The 16583-nt window shown below is 47.5% G+C and overlaps 1 protein-coding gene across 1 annotated transcript in view; it reads right to left on the bottom strand.

Annotated features, from left to right (window-relative positions):
• The window catches only part of LOC110493294 (sodium- and chloride-dependent taurine transporter), a 49525-nt gene that overhangs the window by 18903 nt on the left and 14039 nt on the right, over positions 1-16583 (bottom strand). The window contains exons 4-8 of the mRNA XM_090206488.1: positions 11518-11752; positions 4275-4407; positions 3287-3421; positions 2628-2731; positions 2306-2430 (exon numbers count right to left, since the gene is read on the bottom strand). Coding sequence (XP_090062614.1) covers positions 2306-2430; positions 2628-2731; positions 3287-3421; positions 4275-4407; positions 11518-11752 — 732 coding nt within the window. The remainder of the gene's footprint in view (positions 1-2305; positions 2431-2627; positions 2732-3286; positions 3422-4274; positions 4408-11517; positions 11753-16583) is intronic.

Here is a 16583-nt window from a genome sequence, read left to right as displayed (position 1 = left end):
TAATGACAAGAACTATCGAAGAAGGTCAACGAAGTCTTACAATAGAACAGTACGATGTTCATCCAATATCAACAGCTGTATCAATAACAATTACACTAGTGGGATATATAGGCTAGTATATAACATGACTAGTATAGTATACAGTACAATATATAGGCTAGTATATAACATGACTAGTATAGTATACAGTACAATATATAGGCTAGTATATAACATGACTAGTATAGTATACAGTACAATATATAGGCTAGTATATAACATGACTAGTATAGTATATAGTAGAACATATAGGCTAGTATATAACATGACTAGTATAGTATACAGTACAATATATAGGCTAGTATATAACATGACTTCTATAGTATACAGTACAATATATAGGCTAGTACATAACATGACTAGTATAGTATACAGTACAATATATAGGCTAGTATATAACATGACTTCTATAGTATACAGTACAATATATAGGCTAGTACATAACATGACTAGTATAGTATATAGTAGAATATATAGTATATAATAACAATGACAGGATCAGAGGCAACATACGTCGCCTCTTCTCGATTGTAACTATAGCAACGTCACGATAACGTGGCGTTATAACGTTGGGATAACCTGTTACAACAGAAGTTAAAAAAACAAAACAGGAAAAACAGAAAAACACATAGTATAAAGTTGGTTTAACTGTTAAATAGGCATCCAACCAAACACGACAAGACTAGCTGGCAGACTGCCGGAGCTGGCATTGTTACTTCACTAATAATAATTACTAAATAAAAGCCTCTCTCGTGTTTGAGGCTGGTCTAGCGGGTAACAGCGTCGCCCCTGCAGAATTTATGTATCACCCTTAGCGTTGGTACCAATCTGAATCTACTCTGCATCTCCCTAAAATTAAAACCCTGCAGAATGTATGTATCACCCTTAGCGTTGGTACCAATCTGAATCTACTCTGCATCTCCCTAAAATTAAAACCTCTTCAGGATCAAGTTGCAACAGTTTAAGACAAACTTGCCTCTTCCCCAGTCGAGGTGTAAGCTTTAATATGGTGTCAAAAACCAACTACAGTACTGTGTACCAAAATTCTCCTGTCGAAACACCTTGGATTACCTCTATTAAACTACTTACAGTGGCATTACTCTCGTACAGTCAACTAATCCACTAGATTTGTTTCATCCATATGAAGAAAATGTTTATTTTCCTACATACTGCATCACTGCATCTCTGTATACAGACAGGAACTTCCTGTCCAGTTTCCTGGACCGGGATAGAGTGTGTTCCAGGCCAGAGCAGACTGTCCAGGCTGACTAAACACTGTCAGAGGGGGTCAACAATACTGGAATTGCAGTGTATTAAGAACAAAGACCCACATATTAGAAGGTATTTCTGCTATACCAGAGGAGAAATGAGGCGTGTTTTTTTCTTAATTACAGAAGAAATAAACTAAAAACATCAACACGGATGCCTGTCTCTTGTAAATCCACAGTAGAAGAAGAATGACGTTTTCAAATGAATTAATAAATTGGTACTTAATTATTATTGCCCCAACACAATACTTTTACAATGAGAAAACAGAACGCATAGAATCTACAATGGGCATAACATTGGAAAAAAAAATGGATAAGTATGCTAGACCTTAAATACAGAATTAAGTACCCATGAGTCAGACTTCTTTGGTTTTTTGTTTTGACTTGGCACAAGTCCTTTGATTACTGCCTCTCATACAGTAGATATCTGTTGGAACAGGCTGGAACCAGACACCTAAATCTACTGGTAATCGTGAGAAGAAAATGTCATGATGGATCTCTCAAGCATGGCATGACTCTTCGCTCCCTAGCGTTCTGGATAAGATCCAATTTAACAGTAAAACTATTTTTTTTTTCTCTCCCCCCACACCAGCATTTCACTTGATTGCTTGAAGAATCGAACCAGATCCAACTCTGTGAAGTCCACGTCATACAGAAGCACTGCACATTTTTATCTCAGTAAGCAGTTTTTTTATACTGTAACTTGCTATTTTATTTCTGTCAACGAGTGTTCCATTGCCGAAAAATGAATCCACTTCTTTCATTACATTTAACTTTTATCTAGTGTCTTTTTAAGATGTTGTGTTATTTCTGTTGGATAGAACCAGCAACTGTTGTTTGTTTATTTGTTGTTTGTTTATTTGTTGTTTGTTTAGTTGTTGTTTGTTTATTTGTTGTTTGTTTATTTGTTGTTTGTTTAGTTGTTGTTTGTTTAGTTGTTGTTTGTTTATTTTTAAGTAGCAGCGCCCACCATCACTGCCACTTTGACCACCTCGTACCTGACTCTGCCACATCGGCAATGTCCACCCCTTGCTCTTGTGCCATGAAGCCCAGGACGGAAAATATTGCGAAGCCAGACACAAAACTGGTACCGCTGTTCAGGCCTCCCAGCAGCAAACAGTCCCTATATCACACATATGTCATGGAGGTTGTTAATGAACACAAAAGGAACCTAGATCCCCCCCCCTCCACCCCCCCCCCCCCCCCCACCCCCACCCCACTTTTTTTTGTCTTGTTTTGTTACCCATTTTTCTTTTACCCACTGGATTAGGACCCACAACCAATCACCTCCCTCCCGCCTCCTCTGGCGCTGACACTCACCTATAGCAGTTGTATTTGTACTTGTTGTAGCTCCCCAGTGATGTCATAGCTCCCAGACAGATGGCATAGGAGAAGAAGATCTGAGTGCCGGCATCGATCCAAACCTGGAGGTAGAAGGAGGAGAGAAGTAAGACACGAAGGCTGAGGCGCAAGCTTTGGGATACACTGGGTAGTATTTTGACTATTTGGGCTTTAGGCCAGGATTTAGTGTGGTTTGTTTGAATCCCAGCCAGGGCAGGGCAGGGCAGGACAGGGCAGGGCAGGACAGGGCAGGGAGGGGCAGGGCAGGGCAGGGCAGGACAGGGAGGGGCAGGGCAGGGCAGGACAGGGCAGGGAGGGGCAGGGCAGGGCAGAGCAGGGCAGGACAGGGAGGGGCAGGGCAGGGCAGGGCAGCGCAGGACAGGGCAGGGCAGGGAGGGGCAGGGCAGGGCAGGACAGGGAGGGGCAGGGCAGGGCAGAGCAGGACAGGACAGGGCAGGACAGGGCAGGGCGTGGCAGGTCAGGGCAGGGAGGGGCAGGGCAGAGCAGAGCAGAGCAGGGCAGAGCAGAGCAGAGCAGGGCAGGACAGGGCGGGGCAGGTCAGGGCAGGGAGGGGCAGGGCAGAGCAGAGCAGAGCAGAGCAGGACAGGACAGGACAGGACAGGGCTAGGTGGTTCTACCTCGGGGTCTTTGAGACGTTGCAGGTCTGGGTACAGGTAGAACTTGATTCCTTCAGATGCTCCTGGCAAAGTGACGCCGCGGATCAACAGAATGATCAGCATGACGAAGGGGAAGGTAGCGGTGACGTAAACAACCTGTAGGAAAACAGAGGACAAAACATGAGACGATGTATCAGTAGATTTACACATCGATAGTGTAGATCTCACAAACAATGTCATTATTTTGTTAAAAACACTTCAAATCTTATGTGTTATGACATTGAGACAGTCTAAGTTAACTGTCAGAATCAGGCTGTCACAAGCCCATCTTTTATCACGATCCAATCCTTTCTGTTATACTCTCGCCTCTTGTTTTGTGAAGGCTGACTACGCTTCCCTTTTCAGGAACCAAAGACCGCAGAGACCGGATAACTTACAGCTTAGAGGGGACAAGGAAACATAAATCAGCCTAAACCAATGAATAAATGAGAGTGGGGCAATAAGACAAGGTGTCTGGGATCGATCCAGCTTCCTAGCAGTCCCCGCGGGTGTTGCTGTGACTGGTCTGGCTCTTGTCTACACTCATTATACTGAGATGTAAATGCACTGTGGGAAACTGCTCTTGGTTTATAGTGACAGCCTGTATTATAGTAGTAGACTGTACGATTTGATGTATGTCCTTAAGATAAACCAGGAAGCGTCAGAGCCCAGAGATAGAGAGACAAACAAGAGGACTAACAGAATAACTATCACCACCAAACCCTGACGCTTAAACTTAGCCTAATCCTAAACTTAACCCAAGGAAGTCGTTGCATATCAACCAAATTGATAGTTTGAGCATCTATAGACCCCTATATAGAGGAGTATAGATGGCCTCTGTGCTATCACTTCAGCTTTGTTTGCTCATTGTGGTCTAAGCCGGGTATCTGTAAAGCACTTTAGTGACAAATGCTGATGTGTAAAGGGCTTTATAAAACCGGAAATGGACAGAAACGGCATCCCAGCTCACCTTCCCGGTGGATTTGACTCCCTTCCAGATACAGAAGAAACAGATGACCCAGACCCCCAGCAGACAGAGGGCCAGGTCCCACTTGACCTCCCCGATCTCATCGATGCCACTGGAGATGCTGAGGACATTACGTCTATGGAGAGATGAGAGGGGACACACACGCAGTCAGACTAGTTCGATGTTTGATTAGTAGGACAGCCAGAGCTAGAACTACGTCCTATTGATTTTTCTTGGCCAGTTATAGCACAAGGCGCAGAATTTACCAAGCCAGTTATAACACAAGGTCCAGAATTTACCAAGCCAGTTATAGCACAAGGCGCAGAATTTACCAAGTCAGTTATAACACAAGGTCCAGAATTTACCAAGCCAGTTATAACACAAGGCCCAGAATTTACCAAGCCAGTTATAACACAAGGCCCAGAATTTACCAAGCCAGTTATAACACAAGGCCCAGAATTTACCAAGCCAGTTATAACACAAGGCCCAGAATTTACCAAGCCAGTTATAACACAAGGCCCATAATTTTACCAAGTCAGCTATAACAAGAGACAATAATTTGACCAAGTCAGCTATAACAAGAGACAATAATTTGACCAGGTCAGCTATAACAAGGGCCCAGAATTTTACCAAGTCAGCTATAACAAGAGACAATAATTTGACCAGGTCAGTTATAACAAGGGCCCAGAATTTTACCAAGTCAGCTATAACAAGAGACAATAATTTGACCAGGTCAGCTATAACAAGAGACAATAATTTGACCAGGTCAGCTATAACAAGGGCCCAGAATTTTACCAAGTCAGCTATAACAAGAGACAATAATTTGACCAAGTCAGCTATGACAAGGGCCCAGAATTTTACCAAGTCAGCTATGACAAGGGCCCAGAATTTTACCAAGTCAGCTATGACAAGGGCCCAGAATTATACCAAGTCAGCTATGACAAGGGCCCAGAATTATACCAAGTCAGCTATGACAAGGGCCCAGAATTATACCAAGTCAGCTATGACAAGGGCCCAGAATTATACCAAGTCAGCTATGACAAGGGCCCAGAATTTGACCAAGTCAGCTATGACAAGGGCCCAGAATTATACCAAGTCAGCTATGACAAGGGCCCAGAATTATACCAAGTCAGCTATGACAAGGGCCCAGAATTATACCAAGTCAGCTATGACAAGGGCCCAGAATTTTACCAAGTCAGCTATGACAAGGGCCCAGAATTTTACCAAGTCAGCTATGACAAGGGCCCAGAATTATACCAAGTCAGCTATGACAAGGGCCCAGAATTTTACCAAGTCAGCTATGACAAGGGCCAGGAACCTGCTTTTTATAAAGCCTGTACTACACAGCAGTCCTTAGATAAAGGTCACTTCCCTAGAATCCTTCACAAAAGGTACAACGTGTGTGGATGTTTCAGAGAAGCCGAATGAAAACACCACAGAGACATGACAGAGTAGACGGCTTGCTGGCGTCTATCTAAGTATCGGTTTACAGCTTGTCCTTCAGCTCCAGCCAGCCAGTCTCATCTCTACTCTTCTCAGTTAAGAGTGGTTTACCTGTTCCTGGCCCTGTGTTTGTGTTTGTCTAAGCGCTACCAGATAAACATGACTGTTGGGAAAGGAAAGGAGAAGCAGGGGAAAGGAAGGGAGAAGCAGGGGAGAGGAAAGGAGAAGAAGGGGAGAGGAAAGGAGAAACAGCGGAAAGGGGAGAGGTGTGGTAGGTGGGGAAGGGGGCAGCAGGTGAGAGGTGGGGAAGGGGGGGGGGGAAGGGGGGGAGTGGTGGGGAAGCAGAGTAGTGGTGGGGAAGGGGGAAGCAGAGGAGTGGTGGAGAAGCAGAGGAGTGGTGGGGAAGGGGGAAGCAGAGGAGTGGTGGGGAAGCAGAGGAGTGGTGGGGAAGGGGGCAGCAGGTGAGAGGTGGGGAAGCAGGTGAGAGGTGGGGAAGGGGGGGAGGGGGGGGGGGTGGTGGGGAAGCAGAGGAGTGGGGGGGAGTGGTGGCGAAGCAGAGGAGTGGTGGGGAAGGGGGAAGCAGAGGAGCGGTGGAGAAGCAGAGGAGTGGTGGGGAAGGGGGAAGCAGAGGAGTGGTGGGGAAGCAGAGGAGTGGTGGGAAGCAGAGGAGTGGTGGGGAAGCAGAGGAGTGGTGGGGAAGCAGAGGAGTGGTAGGAAGCAGAGGAGTGGTGGGAAGCAGAGGAGTGGTGGGGAAGCAGAGGAGTGGTGGGGAAGCAGAGGAGAGGTAGGAAGCAGAGGAGAGGAATGGTGGGGAAGCAGAGGAGAGGAGTGGTGGGGAAGCAGAGGAGTGGTGGGGAAGCAGAGGAGTGGTGGGGAAGCAGAGGAGAGGTGGGGAAGCAGAGGAGTGGTGGAGAAGCAGAGGAGTGGTGGAGAAGCAGAGGAGTGGTGGGGAAGCAGAGGAGAGGTGGGGAAGCAGAGGAGTGGTGGGGAAGCAGAGGAGAGGTGGGGAAGCAGAGGAGAGGAGTGGTGGGGAACAGAGGAGAGGAGTGGTGGGGAAGCAGAGGAGAGGTGGGGAAGCAGAGGAGTGGTGGGGAAGCAGAGGAATGGTGGGGAAGCAGAGGAGTGGTGGAGAAGCAGAGGAGTGGTGGGGAAGCAGAGGAGTGGTGGGGAAGCAGAGGAGAGGTGGAGAAGCAGAGGACAGGTAGAGAAGCAGAGGAGTGGTGGGGAAGCAGAGGAGTGGTGGGGAAGCAGAGGAGAGGTGGGGAAGGGGGAAGCAGAGTAGTGGTGGGGAAGCAGAGGAGTGGTGGTGAAGCAGAGGAGTGGTTGGGAAGCAGAGGGGTGGTGGAGAAGCAGAGGAGTGGTGGAGAAGCAGAGGAGTGGTGGGGAAGGGGGAAGCAGAGGAGTGGTGGGGAAGCAGAGGAGTGGTGGAGAAGCAGAGGAGTGGTGGGGAAGCAGAGGAGAGGTGGGGAAGCAGAGGAGTGGTGGGGAAGGGGGAAGCAGAGGAGTGGTGGGGAGGCAGAGGAGTGGTGGGGAAGCAGAGGAGTGGTGGTGAAGCAGAGGAGAGGAGTGGTGGGGAAGCAGAGGAGAGGAGTGGTGGGGAAGCAGAGGAGTGGTGGGGAAGCAGAGGAGTGGTGGGGAAGCAGAGGAGTGGTGGAGAAGCAGAGGAGAGGTAGAGAAGGGGGAAGCAGAGGAGTGGTGGGGAAGGGGGAAGCAGAGGAGTGGTGGGGAAGGGGGAAGCAGAGGAGTGGTGGAGAAGCAGAGGAGTGGTGGGAAGCAGAGGAGTGGTGGGAAGCAGAGGAGTGGTGGGGAAGCAGAGGAGTGGTGGGGAAGCAGAGGAGAGGTAGGAAGCAGAGGAGAGGAGTGGTGGGGAAGCAGAGGAGAGGAGTGGTGGGGAAGCAGAGGAGTGGTGGGGAAGCAGAGGAGTGGTGGGGAAGCAGAAGAGAGGTGGGGAAGCAGAGGAGTGGTGGAGAAGCAGAGGAGTGGTGGAGAAGCAGAGGAGTGGTGGGGAAGCAGAGGAGAGGTGGGGAAGCAGAGGAGAGGTGGGGAAGCAGAGGAGTGGTGGGGAAGCAGAGGAGATGAGTGGTGGGGAAGCAGAGGAGTGGTGGGGAAGCAGAGGAGTGGTGGGGAAGCAGAGGAGTGGTGGAGAAGCAGAGGAGTGGTGGAGAAGCAGAGGAGTGGTGGGGAAGGGGGAAGCAGAGGAGTGGTGGGGAAGCAGAGGAGTGGTGGGGAAGCAGAGGAGTGGTGGAGAAGCAGAGGAGTGGTGGGGAAGCAGAGGAGAGGTGGGGAAGCAGAGGAGTGGTGGGGAGGCAGAGGAGTGGTGGGGAAGCAGAGGAGTGGTGGGGAAGCAGAGGAGAGGAGTGGTGGGGAAGCAGAGGAGAGGTGGGGAAGCAGAGGAGAGGTGGGGAAGCAGAGGAGTGGTGGGAAAGCAGAGGAGATGAGTGGTGGGGAAGCAGAGGAGTGGTGGGGAAGCAGAGGAGTGGTGGAGAAGCATAGGAGTGGTGGAGAAGCAGAGGAGTGGTGGGGAAGGGGGAAGCAGAGGAGTGGTGGGGAAGCAGAGGAGTGGTGGAGAAGCAGAGGAGTGGTGGGGAAGCAGAGGAGAGGTGGGGAAGCAGAGGAGTGGTGGGGAAGGGGGAAGCAGAGGAGTGGTGGGGAGGCAGAGGAGTGGTGGGGAAGCAGAGGAGTGGTGGGGAAGCAGAGGAGAGGAGAGGTGGGGAAGCAGAGGAGTGGTGAGGAAGCAGAGGAGTGGTGGAGAAGCAGAGGAGAGGTAGAGAAGGGGGAAGCAGAGGAGTGGTGGGGAAGGGGGAAGCAGAGGAGTGGTGGGGAAGCAGAGGAGTGGTGGGGAAGCAGAGGAGTGGTGGGGAAGCAGAGGAGAGGTGGGGAAGCAGAAGAGTGGTGGGGAAGCAAAGGAGTGGTGGGGAAGCAGAGGAGTGGTGGGGAAGCAGAAGAGAGGTGGGGAAGCAGAGGAGTGGTGGAGAAGCAGAGGAGTGGTGGAGAAGCAGAGGAGTGGTGGGGAAGCAGAGGAGAGGTGGGGAAGCAGAGGAGAGGTGGGGAAGCAGAGGAGTGGTGGGGAAGCAGAGGAGATGAGTGGTGGGGAAGCAGAGGAGTGGTGGGGAAGCAGAGGAGTGGTGGGGAAGCAGAGGAGTGGTGGAGAAGCAGAGGAGTGGTGGAGAAGCAGAGGAGTGGTGGGGAAGGGGGAAGCAGAGGAGTGGTGGGGAAGCAGAGGAGTGGTGGGGAAGCAGAGGAGTGGTGGAGAAGCAGAGGAGTGGTGGGGAAGCAGAGGAGAGGTGGGGAAGCAGAGGAGTGGTGGGGAGGCAGAGGAGTGGTGGGGAAGCAGAGGAGTGGTGGGGAAGCAGAGGAGAGGAGTGGTGGGGAAGCAGAGGAGAGGTGGGGAAGCAGAGGAGAGGTGGGGAAGCAGAGGAGTGGTGGGAAAGCAGAGGAGATGAGTGGTGGGGAAGCAGAGGAGTGGTGGGGAAGCAGAGGAGTGGTGGAGAAGCATAGGAGTGGTGGAGAAGCAGAGGAGTGGTGGGGAAGGGGGAAGCAGAGGAGTGGTGGGGAAGCAGAGGAGTGGTGGAGAAGCAGAGGAGTGGTGGGGAAGCAGAGGAGAGGTGGGGAAGCAGAGGAGTGGTGGGGAAGGGGGAAGCAGAGGAGTGGTGGGGAGGCAGAGGAGTGGTGGGGAAGCAGAGGAGTGGTGGGGAAGCAGAGGAGAGGAGAGGTGGGGAAGCAGAGGAGTGGTGAGGAAGCAGAGGAGTGGTGGAGAAGCAGAGGAGAGGTAGAGAAGGGGGAAGCAGAGGAGTGGTGGGGAAGGGGGAAGCAGAGGAGTGGTGGGGAAGCAGAGGAGTGGTGGGGAAGCAGAGGAGTGGTGGGGAAGCAGAGGAGAGGTGGGGAAGCAGAAGAGTGGTGGGGAAGCAAAGGAGTGGTGGAGAAGCAGAGGAGTGGTGGGGAAGCAGAGGAGTGGTGGGAAAGCAGAGGAGAGGAGGGGTGGGGAAGCAGAGGAGTGGTGGGGAAGCAGAGGAGTGGTGGAGAAGCAGAGGAGAGGTGGAGAGGCAGAGGAGAGGTGGAGAAGGGGGAAGCAGAGGAGTGGTGGGGAAGGGGGAAGCAGAGGAGAGGTGGGGAAGCAGAGGAGTGGTGGAGAAGCAGAGGAGTGGTGGGGAAGCAGAGGAGTGGTGGAGAAGCAGAGGAGTGGTGGCGAAGGGGGAAGCAGAGGAGTGGTGGGGAAGGGGGAAGCAGAGGAGGGGTGGGGAAGCAGAGGAGGGGTGGGGAAGCAGAGGGAGGGCTAAAGGACGTGATAACAACAAGAATGGAGCCCTAAACTTGAATGCTAAAAGGCTACCTATTTTACAATGAGGCCCTTTGCTACACTATTTGTACCTTTATTTAACCAGGTAGTACCTTTGAGGTCTCAAGGGAGACCCGTGAAAGGAACTAAAGGAAAGGAACTAAAGGAAAGGAACTAAATGAAAGGAACTAAAGAAAAGGAACTAAAAGGAAAGGAACTAAAAGGAAAGGAACTAAAGGAACTAAAGGAAAGGAACTAAAGGAACTAAATGAACTAAAGGACCTAAAGGAACTAAAGGAAAGGAACTAAAGGAACTAAAGGAAAGGATCTAAAGGAACTAAAGGAAAGGAACTAAAGGAACTAAATGAAAGGAACTAAAAAGAAAGGAACTAAAGGAACTAAAGGAACTAAAGGAAAGGAACTAAAGGAACTAAAGGAACTAAAGGAAAGGAACTAAAGGAACTAAAGGAAAGGAACTAAAGGAACTAAAGGAAAGGAACTAAAGGAACTAAAGGAAAGGAACTAAAGGAAAGGAACTGAAGGAACTAAAGGAAAGGATCTAAAGGAACTAAAGGAAAGGAACTAAAGGAACTAAATGAAAGGAACTAAAAAGAAATGAACTAAAGGAACTAAAGGAACTAAAGGAAAGGAACTAAAGGAACTAAAGGAAAGGAACTAAAGGAACTAAAGGAAAGGAACTAAAAAGAAAGGAACGAACGGAACTAAAGGAACTAAAGGAAAGGAACTAAAGGAAAGGAACTAAAGGAACTAAAGGAAAGGAACTAAAGGAACTAAATGAAAGGAACTAAAAAGAAAGGAACGAAAGGAACTAAAGGAACTAAAGGAAAGGAACTAAAGGAATTAAAGGAAATTAACTAAAGTAACTAAAGGAACTAAAGGAAAGGAACTAAAGGAACTAAAGGAACTAAAGGAAAGGAACTAAAGGAAAGGAACTAAAGGAACTAAAGGAAAGGAACTAAAGGAACTAAAGGAAAGGAACTAAAGGAACTAAAGGAAAGGAACTAAAGGAACTAAAGGAAAGGAACTAAAGGAAAGGAACTAAAGGAACTAAAGGAAAGGAACTAAAGGAACTAAAGGAAAGGAACTAAAGGAACTAAAGGAAAGGAACTAAAGGAACTAAAGGAAAGGAACTAAAGGAAAGGAACTAAAGGAACTAAAGGAAAGGAACTAAAGGACCTAAAGGAACTAAAGGACCTAAAGGAACTAAAGGAAAGGAACTAAAGGAACTAAAGGAAAGGAACTAAAGGAACTAAAGGAAAGGAACTAAAGGACCTAAAGGAACTAAAGGAAAGGAACTAAAGGAACTAAAGGAAAGGACCTAAAGGAACTAAAGGAACTAAAGGAACTAAAGGAAAGGACCTAAAGGAACTAAAGGAACTAAAGGAATGATTCAATTAGCTAAATCAAGTATATTCCAGCACTGTACTCACTGCCAGAACTCAGTGAAACTATCCTGTATAGATAAAAAATCAATTTAAATACATTTTAAAAGTTAACTGTACTCACTCCCAGAACTCGGTGACGGGCGAGGTGAAGTTGGTGATGTTAGCGGCCAGCATCAGGGTCTTGTTCTTACGGACGGTGTCCTCCACACAGCGGTCTGTGTTCCAGGAGTTCTTACACTTGGCCCAGGGCAGCTCCGGCTGGAAGCACTGGAACAGGTAGTACAAACCCCAGGCCAGGATCACTATGTAGTAGATGTTCAGGAGGGACACGATCACAATAGAAGCGTAGCCGATACCTGTGGGGGGGGGGGGGGGGGGGTGGAAAGGTCAGGTCTCATGAATATTAATCTTGCCAGACATCAGAAAACATGACATATTCAGAGGCTTGCGTCTGGATCAGAGAGATTATAGTACACTGTACAAAAACACTTAGGAAGGGAGATTTGATATTAAGAAACCCAATGTAGCTAAATGTTGCAATGTGTATGTTTTGAATGCTGTTGTAATCATTTAGAATTAGGATGTGACAAATCTCCTCTTCTCCCTCCCCCCCCGCTCCTCATCCTCTCCTCTCATCCACCTCCTCCCTCGTTTCCTCCATTCTCTCCCTTCCTCTCACAGATCACATATCACATGTTAACACCCCTGTTGAAAACAAACAGCAATGATAACGTCCCCCCGTCCCCCCCCCCACAGTCACTCAACGTCACTACCCTGAATAAAAATCTACCTCCCTTCCTCCATCCTCTCCCCTCCCTCCACTCGTCCCACTGTCACCCTCTTGTCACTTCCCCTTAATGAAAATGAAACTGGGGCGCCCCCACCAATACATTCAGGCAGGCAGACGCCAGGGCGGAAAAGTAACAGCTTGTTATGCTGATGTATTATACAAGTAGAGAGGGTTAGAGTGAGGCTTGGCCTGTTTTTGCTGGAGGTGAGTGCTTGTCTGTGTCCCAAACAGCTTATGTATACAGGTAGAGCTCGTCAGCTTGATACATACAGTGTACTAGCATGGTCTGTCCTGTTTCTAAGATGTCTGTCTGTCTGTCTGTCTGTCTGTCTGTCTGTCTGTCTGTCTGTCTGTCTGTCTGTCTGCCTGCCTGCCTGCCTGCCTGCCTGCCTGCCTGCCTGCCTGTCTGTCTGTCTGTCTGTCTGTCTGCCTGCCTGTCTCCTTCTTGGGCCAGACCTCATTGCTAGGCATCCCTCTCATGTTTTCCTGTGCTGCTGCCATAGCAACCTATAATTCAGCACACTCTGTTCACAGCATGGCTGGGTCTCAAGGGCTTGTGTGTGTGTGTGTATGTGTGTGTGTGTGTGTGGGGGGGTACTTTAAAGAATCTCAGATATAAAATATATTTTGATTTGTTAAACATTTTTTTCCTCCCCACATGATTCCATATGTGTTATTTCATAGTTTTGATGTCTTCACTATTATTCTACAATGTAGAAAATAGTAAAAATAAAGAAAAACCCTTGAATGAGAAGCTGTGTCCAAACTTATGACTGGTACTGTACATTTAAAAAGATTAACATGTAGTGTGTGTGTGTGTGCATCTATCAGTTCCACATACAGTACATACACACAACCAGTAGGTCACATGCCAGTACATACACACAACCAGTAGGTCACATGCCAGTACATACACACAACCAGTAGGTCACATGTCAGTACATACACACAACCAGTAGGTCACATGTCAGTACACACAACCAGTAGGTCACATGTCAGTACACACAACCAGTAGGTCACATGTCAGTACACACAACCAGTAGGTCACATGTCAGTACATACACATAACCAGTAGGTCACATGTCAGTACACACAACCAGTAGGTCACATGTCAGTACATACACACAACCAGTAGGTCACGTGTCAGTACACACAACCAGTAGGTCACATGTCAGTACATACACACAACCAGTAGGTCACGTGTCAGTACACACAACCAGTAGGTCACATGTCAGTACACACAACCAGTAGGTCACATGTCAGTACACACAACCAGTAGGTCACATGTCAGTACATACACACAACCAGTAGGTCACATGTCAGCACACACAACCAGTAGGTCACATGTCAGTACATACAACCAGTAGGTCACATGTCAGTACACACAACCAGTAGGTCACATGTCAGTACATACACACAACCAGTAGGTCACATGTCAGTACACACACACAACCAGTAGGTCACATGTCAGTACACACAACCAGTAGGTCACATGTCAGTACATACACACAACCAGTAGGTCACATGTCAGTACACACACACAACCAGTAGGTCACATGTCAGTACACACAACCAGTAGGTCACATGTCAGTACATACACACAACCAGTAGGTCACATGTCAGTACATACACACAACCAGTAGGTCACATGTCAGTACAGACACACAACCAGTAGGTCACATGTCAGTACAGACACACAACCAGTAGATCACATGTCAGTACATACACACAACCAGTAGGTCACATGTCAGTACACACACACAACCAGTAGGTCACATGTCAGTACACACAACCAGTAGGTCACATGTCAGTACAGACACACAACCAGTAGGTCACATGTCAGTACACACAACCAGTAGGTCACATGTCAGTACAGACACACAACCAGTAGGTCACATGTCAGTACAGACACACAACCAGTAGGTCACATGTCAGTACAGACACACAACACATAGGTCACATGTCAGCACACACAACCAGTAGGTCACATGTCAGTACATACACACAACCAGTAGGTCACATGTCAGTACACACAACCAGTAGGTCACATGTCAGTACATACACACAACCAGTAGGTCACATGTCAGTACAGACACACAACACATAGGTCACATGTCAGCACACACAACCAGTAGGTCACATGTCAGTACATACACACAACCAGTAGGTCACATGTCAGTACACACAACCAGTAGGTCACATGTCAGTACAGACACACAACCAGTAGGTCACATGTCAGTACAGACACACAACCAGTAGGTCACATGTCAGCACACACAACCAGTAGGTCACATGTCAGCACACACAACCAGTAGGTCACATTGGGGAGAAACGTTGTGCCGTGAGGTGTTGCTGTATTTGTTTTTTCAAACCAAGCTTTCTGTTCACTTGCGCTATATGAGATGGAATCCCAGGCACTCGTGGCTCTGTATAATACTGTACGTTTCCTTGAATTTGTTCTGGATGTTATGGGACTCGGGATTTGTGAGTATTGAATGTGGTAAGAAATATTACACATGCAGTGGTAAAATAACAAAATATCAGAAACAGACAAAAAAAAGTAATAATTCTGAGTGGTATGAGCAGTAGGACAAGAGGGAGTACAGCCAAGTGTATTATTACCTTTCAGTTTCCCTCAACCCTCAGTACTGAGTGTGAAATACGGTTGAAGTCGGACGTTTACATACACCTTTAGCCAAATACCTTTAAACTCAGTTTTTCACAATTCCTGACATTTAATCTGAGTAAATATTCCCTGTTAAGAAGTGTGTGAAATGTCATAATAATAGTAGAGAGAATTATTTATTTCAGCTTTTTATTTCTTTCATCACATTAACAGTGCGTCAGAAGTTTACATACACTCAATTAGTATTTGGTAGTGTTGCCTTTAAATGGTGTAACTTGGGTCAAACGTTTCGGGTAGCCTTCCACAAGCTTCCCACAATAAGTTGGGTGAATTTTGGCCCATTCCTCCTGACAGAGCTGGTGTAACTGAGTCAGGTTTGTAGGCCTCCTTGCTCACACACACTTTTTCAGTTCTGCCCATGAACAGGATATAGGATTATAGGCTTGAGGTCAGGGCTTTGTGATGGCCACTCCAATACCTTGACTTTGTTGTCCTTAAGCCATTTTGCCACAACTTTGGAAGTCTACTTGGGGTTATTGTCCATTTGGAATAGCCATTTGCAACCAAGCTTTAACTTCCTGACTGATGTCTTGAGATGTTGCTTCCATATATCCACATCACTTTCTTCCTCATGTGCCATCTATTTTGTGAGGTGCACCAGTCCCTCCTGCAGCAAAGCACCCCCACAACATGATGCTGCCACCCCCGTGCTTCACAGTTGGGATGGTGTTCTTCAGCTTGCAAGCGTCCCCCTTTTTCCTCCAAACACAAATAATGGTCATTATGGCCAAACAGTTCTATTTTCGTTTCATCAGACCACAGGACATTTCTACAAAAAGTACAATCTTTGTCCCCATGTGCAGTTGCAAAATGTAGTCTGGCAATTTTATGGCGGTTTTGGAGTAGTGGCTTCTTCCTTGCTGAGTGGCCTTTCAGGTTATGCTGATATAGGACTCGTTTTACTGTGGATATAGATACTTTTGTACCTGTTTCCTCCAGCATCTTCACAAGGTCATTTGCTGTTGTTCTGGGATTGATTTGCATTTTTCGCAACAAAGTACGTTCATCTCTAGGAGACAGAACGGGTCTCTTTCCTGAGCGGTATGACGGCTGCGTGGTCCCATGGTGTTTATACTTGCGTATTGTTGTTTGTACAGATAAACGTGGTACCTTCATGCGTTTGGAAATTGCTCCCAAAGATGAACCAGACTTGTGGAGGTCTACATTTCTTTTCATTTTCCCATGATGTCAAGCAAAGAGGCACTGAGTTTGAAGGTAGGCCTTGAAATACATTCACTGGTATACCTCCAATTGACTCAAATAATATTAATTAGCCTATCAAAAGCTTCTAAAGCCATGACATCATTATCTGGGATTTTCCAAGCTGTTTAAAGGCACAGTCAACAAAGTGTATGTAAACTTCTGACCCACTGGAATTGTGATACAGTGAATTATAAGTGAAATAATCTTTCTGTAAACAATTGTTGGAAAAATGACTTGTGTCATGCACAAAGTAGATGTCCTAACCCGACTTGACAAAACTATAGTTTGTTAACAAGAAATTTGTGGAGTGGTTGAAAAACGAGTTTTAATGACTCCAACCTAAGTGTACGTAAACTTCCAACTTCAACTGTATCTAAAGCAGTCAGGGCACATCAGTTGGCAGTTAGTTGGCAGTTAGGAGAGGAGGAAGTCTACGGGGAACAGGATGTATCAGCAGTACAGGACACCTAGCAACCAGGCAGTATCAAAATAAGGCTAGTTGATTGGA

Source organism: Oncorhynchus mykiss, chromosome 17 (assembly GCF_057628025.1).
Source record: "Oncorhynchus mykiss isolate SJ-2025 chromosome 17, ASM5762802v1, whole genome shotgun sequence".
In the NCBI taxonomy this organism is placed as follows: Eukaryota; Metazoa; Chordata; class Actinopteri; order Salmoniformes; family Salmonidae; genus Oncorhynchus; species Oncorhynchus mykiss.
The sequence above is the reverse complement of the archived record's forward strand: the minus strand, read 5'-3'. Positions and strand labels throughout refer to the sequence as shown.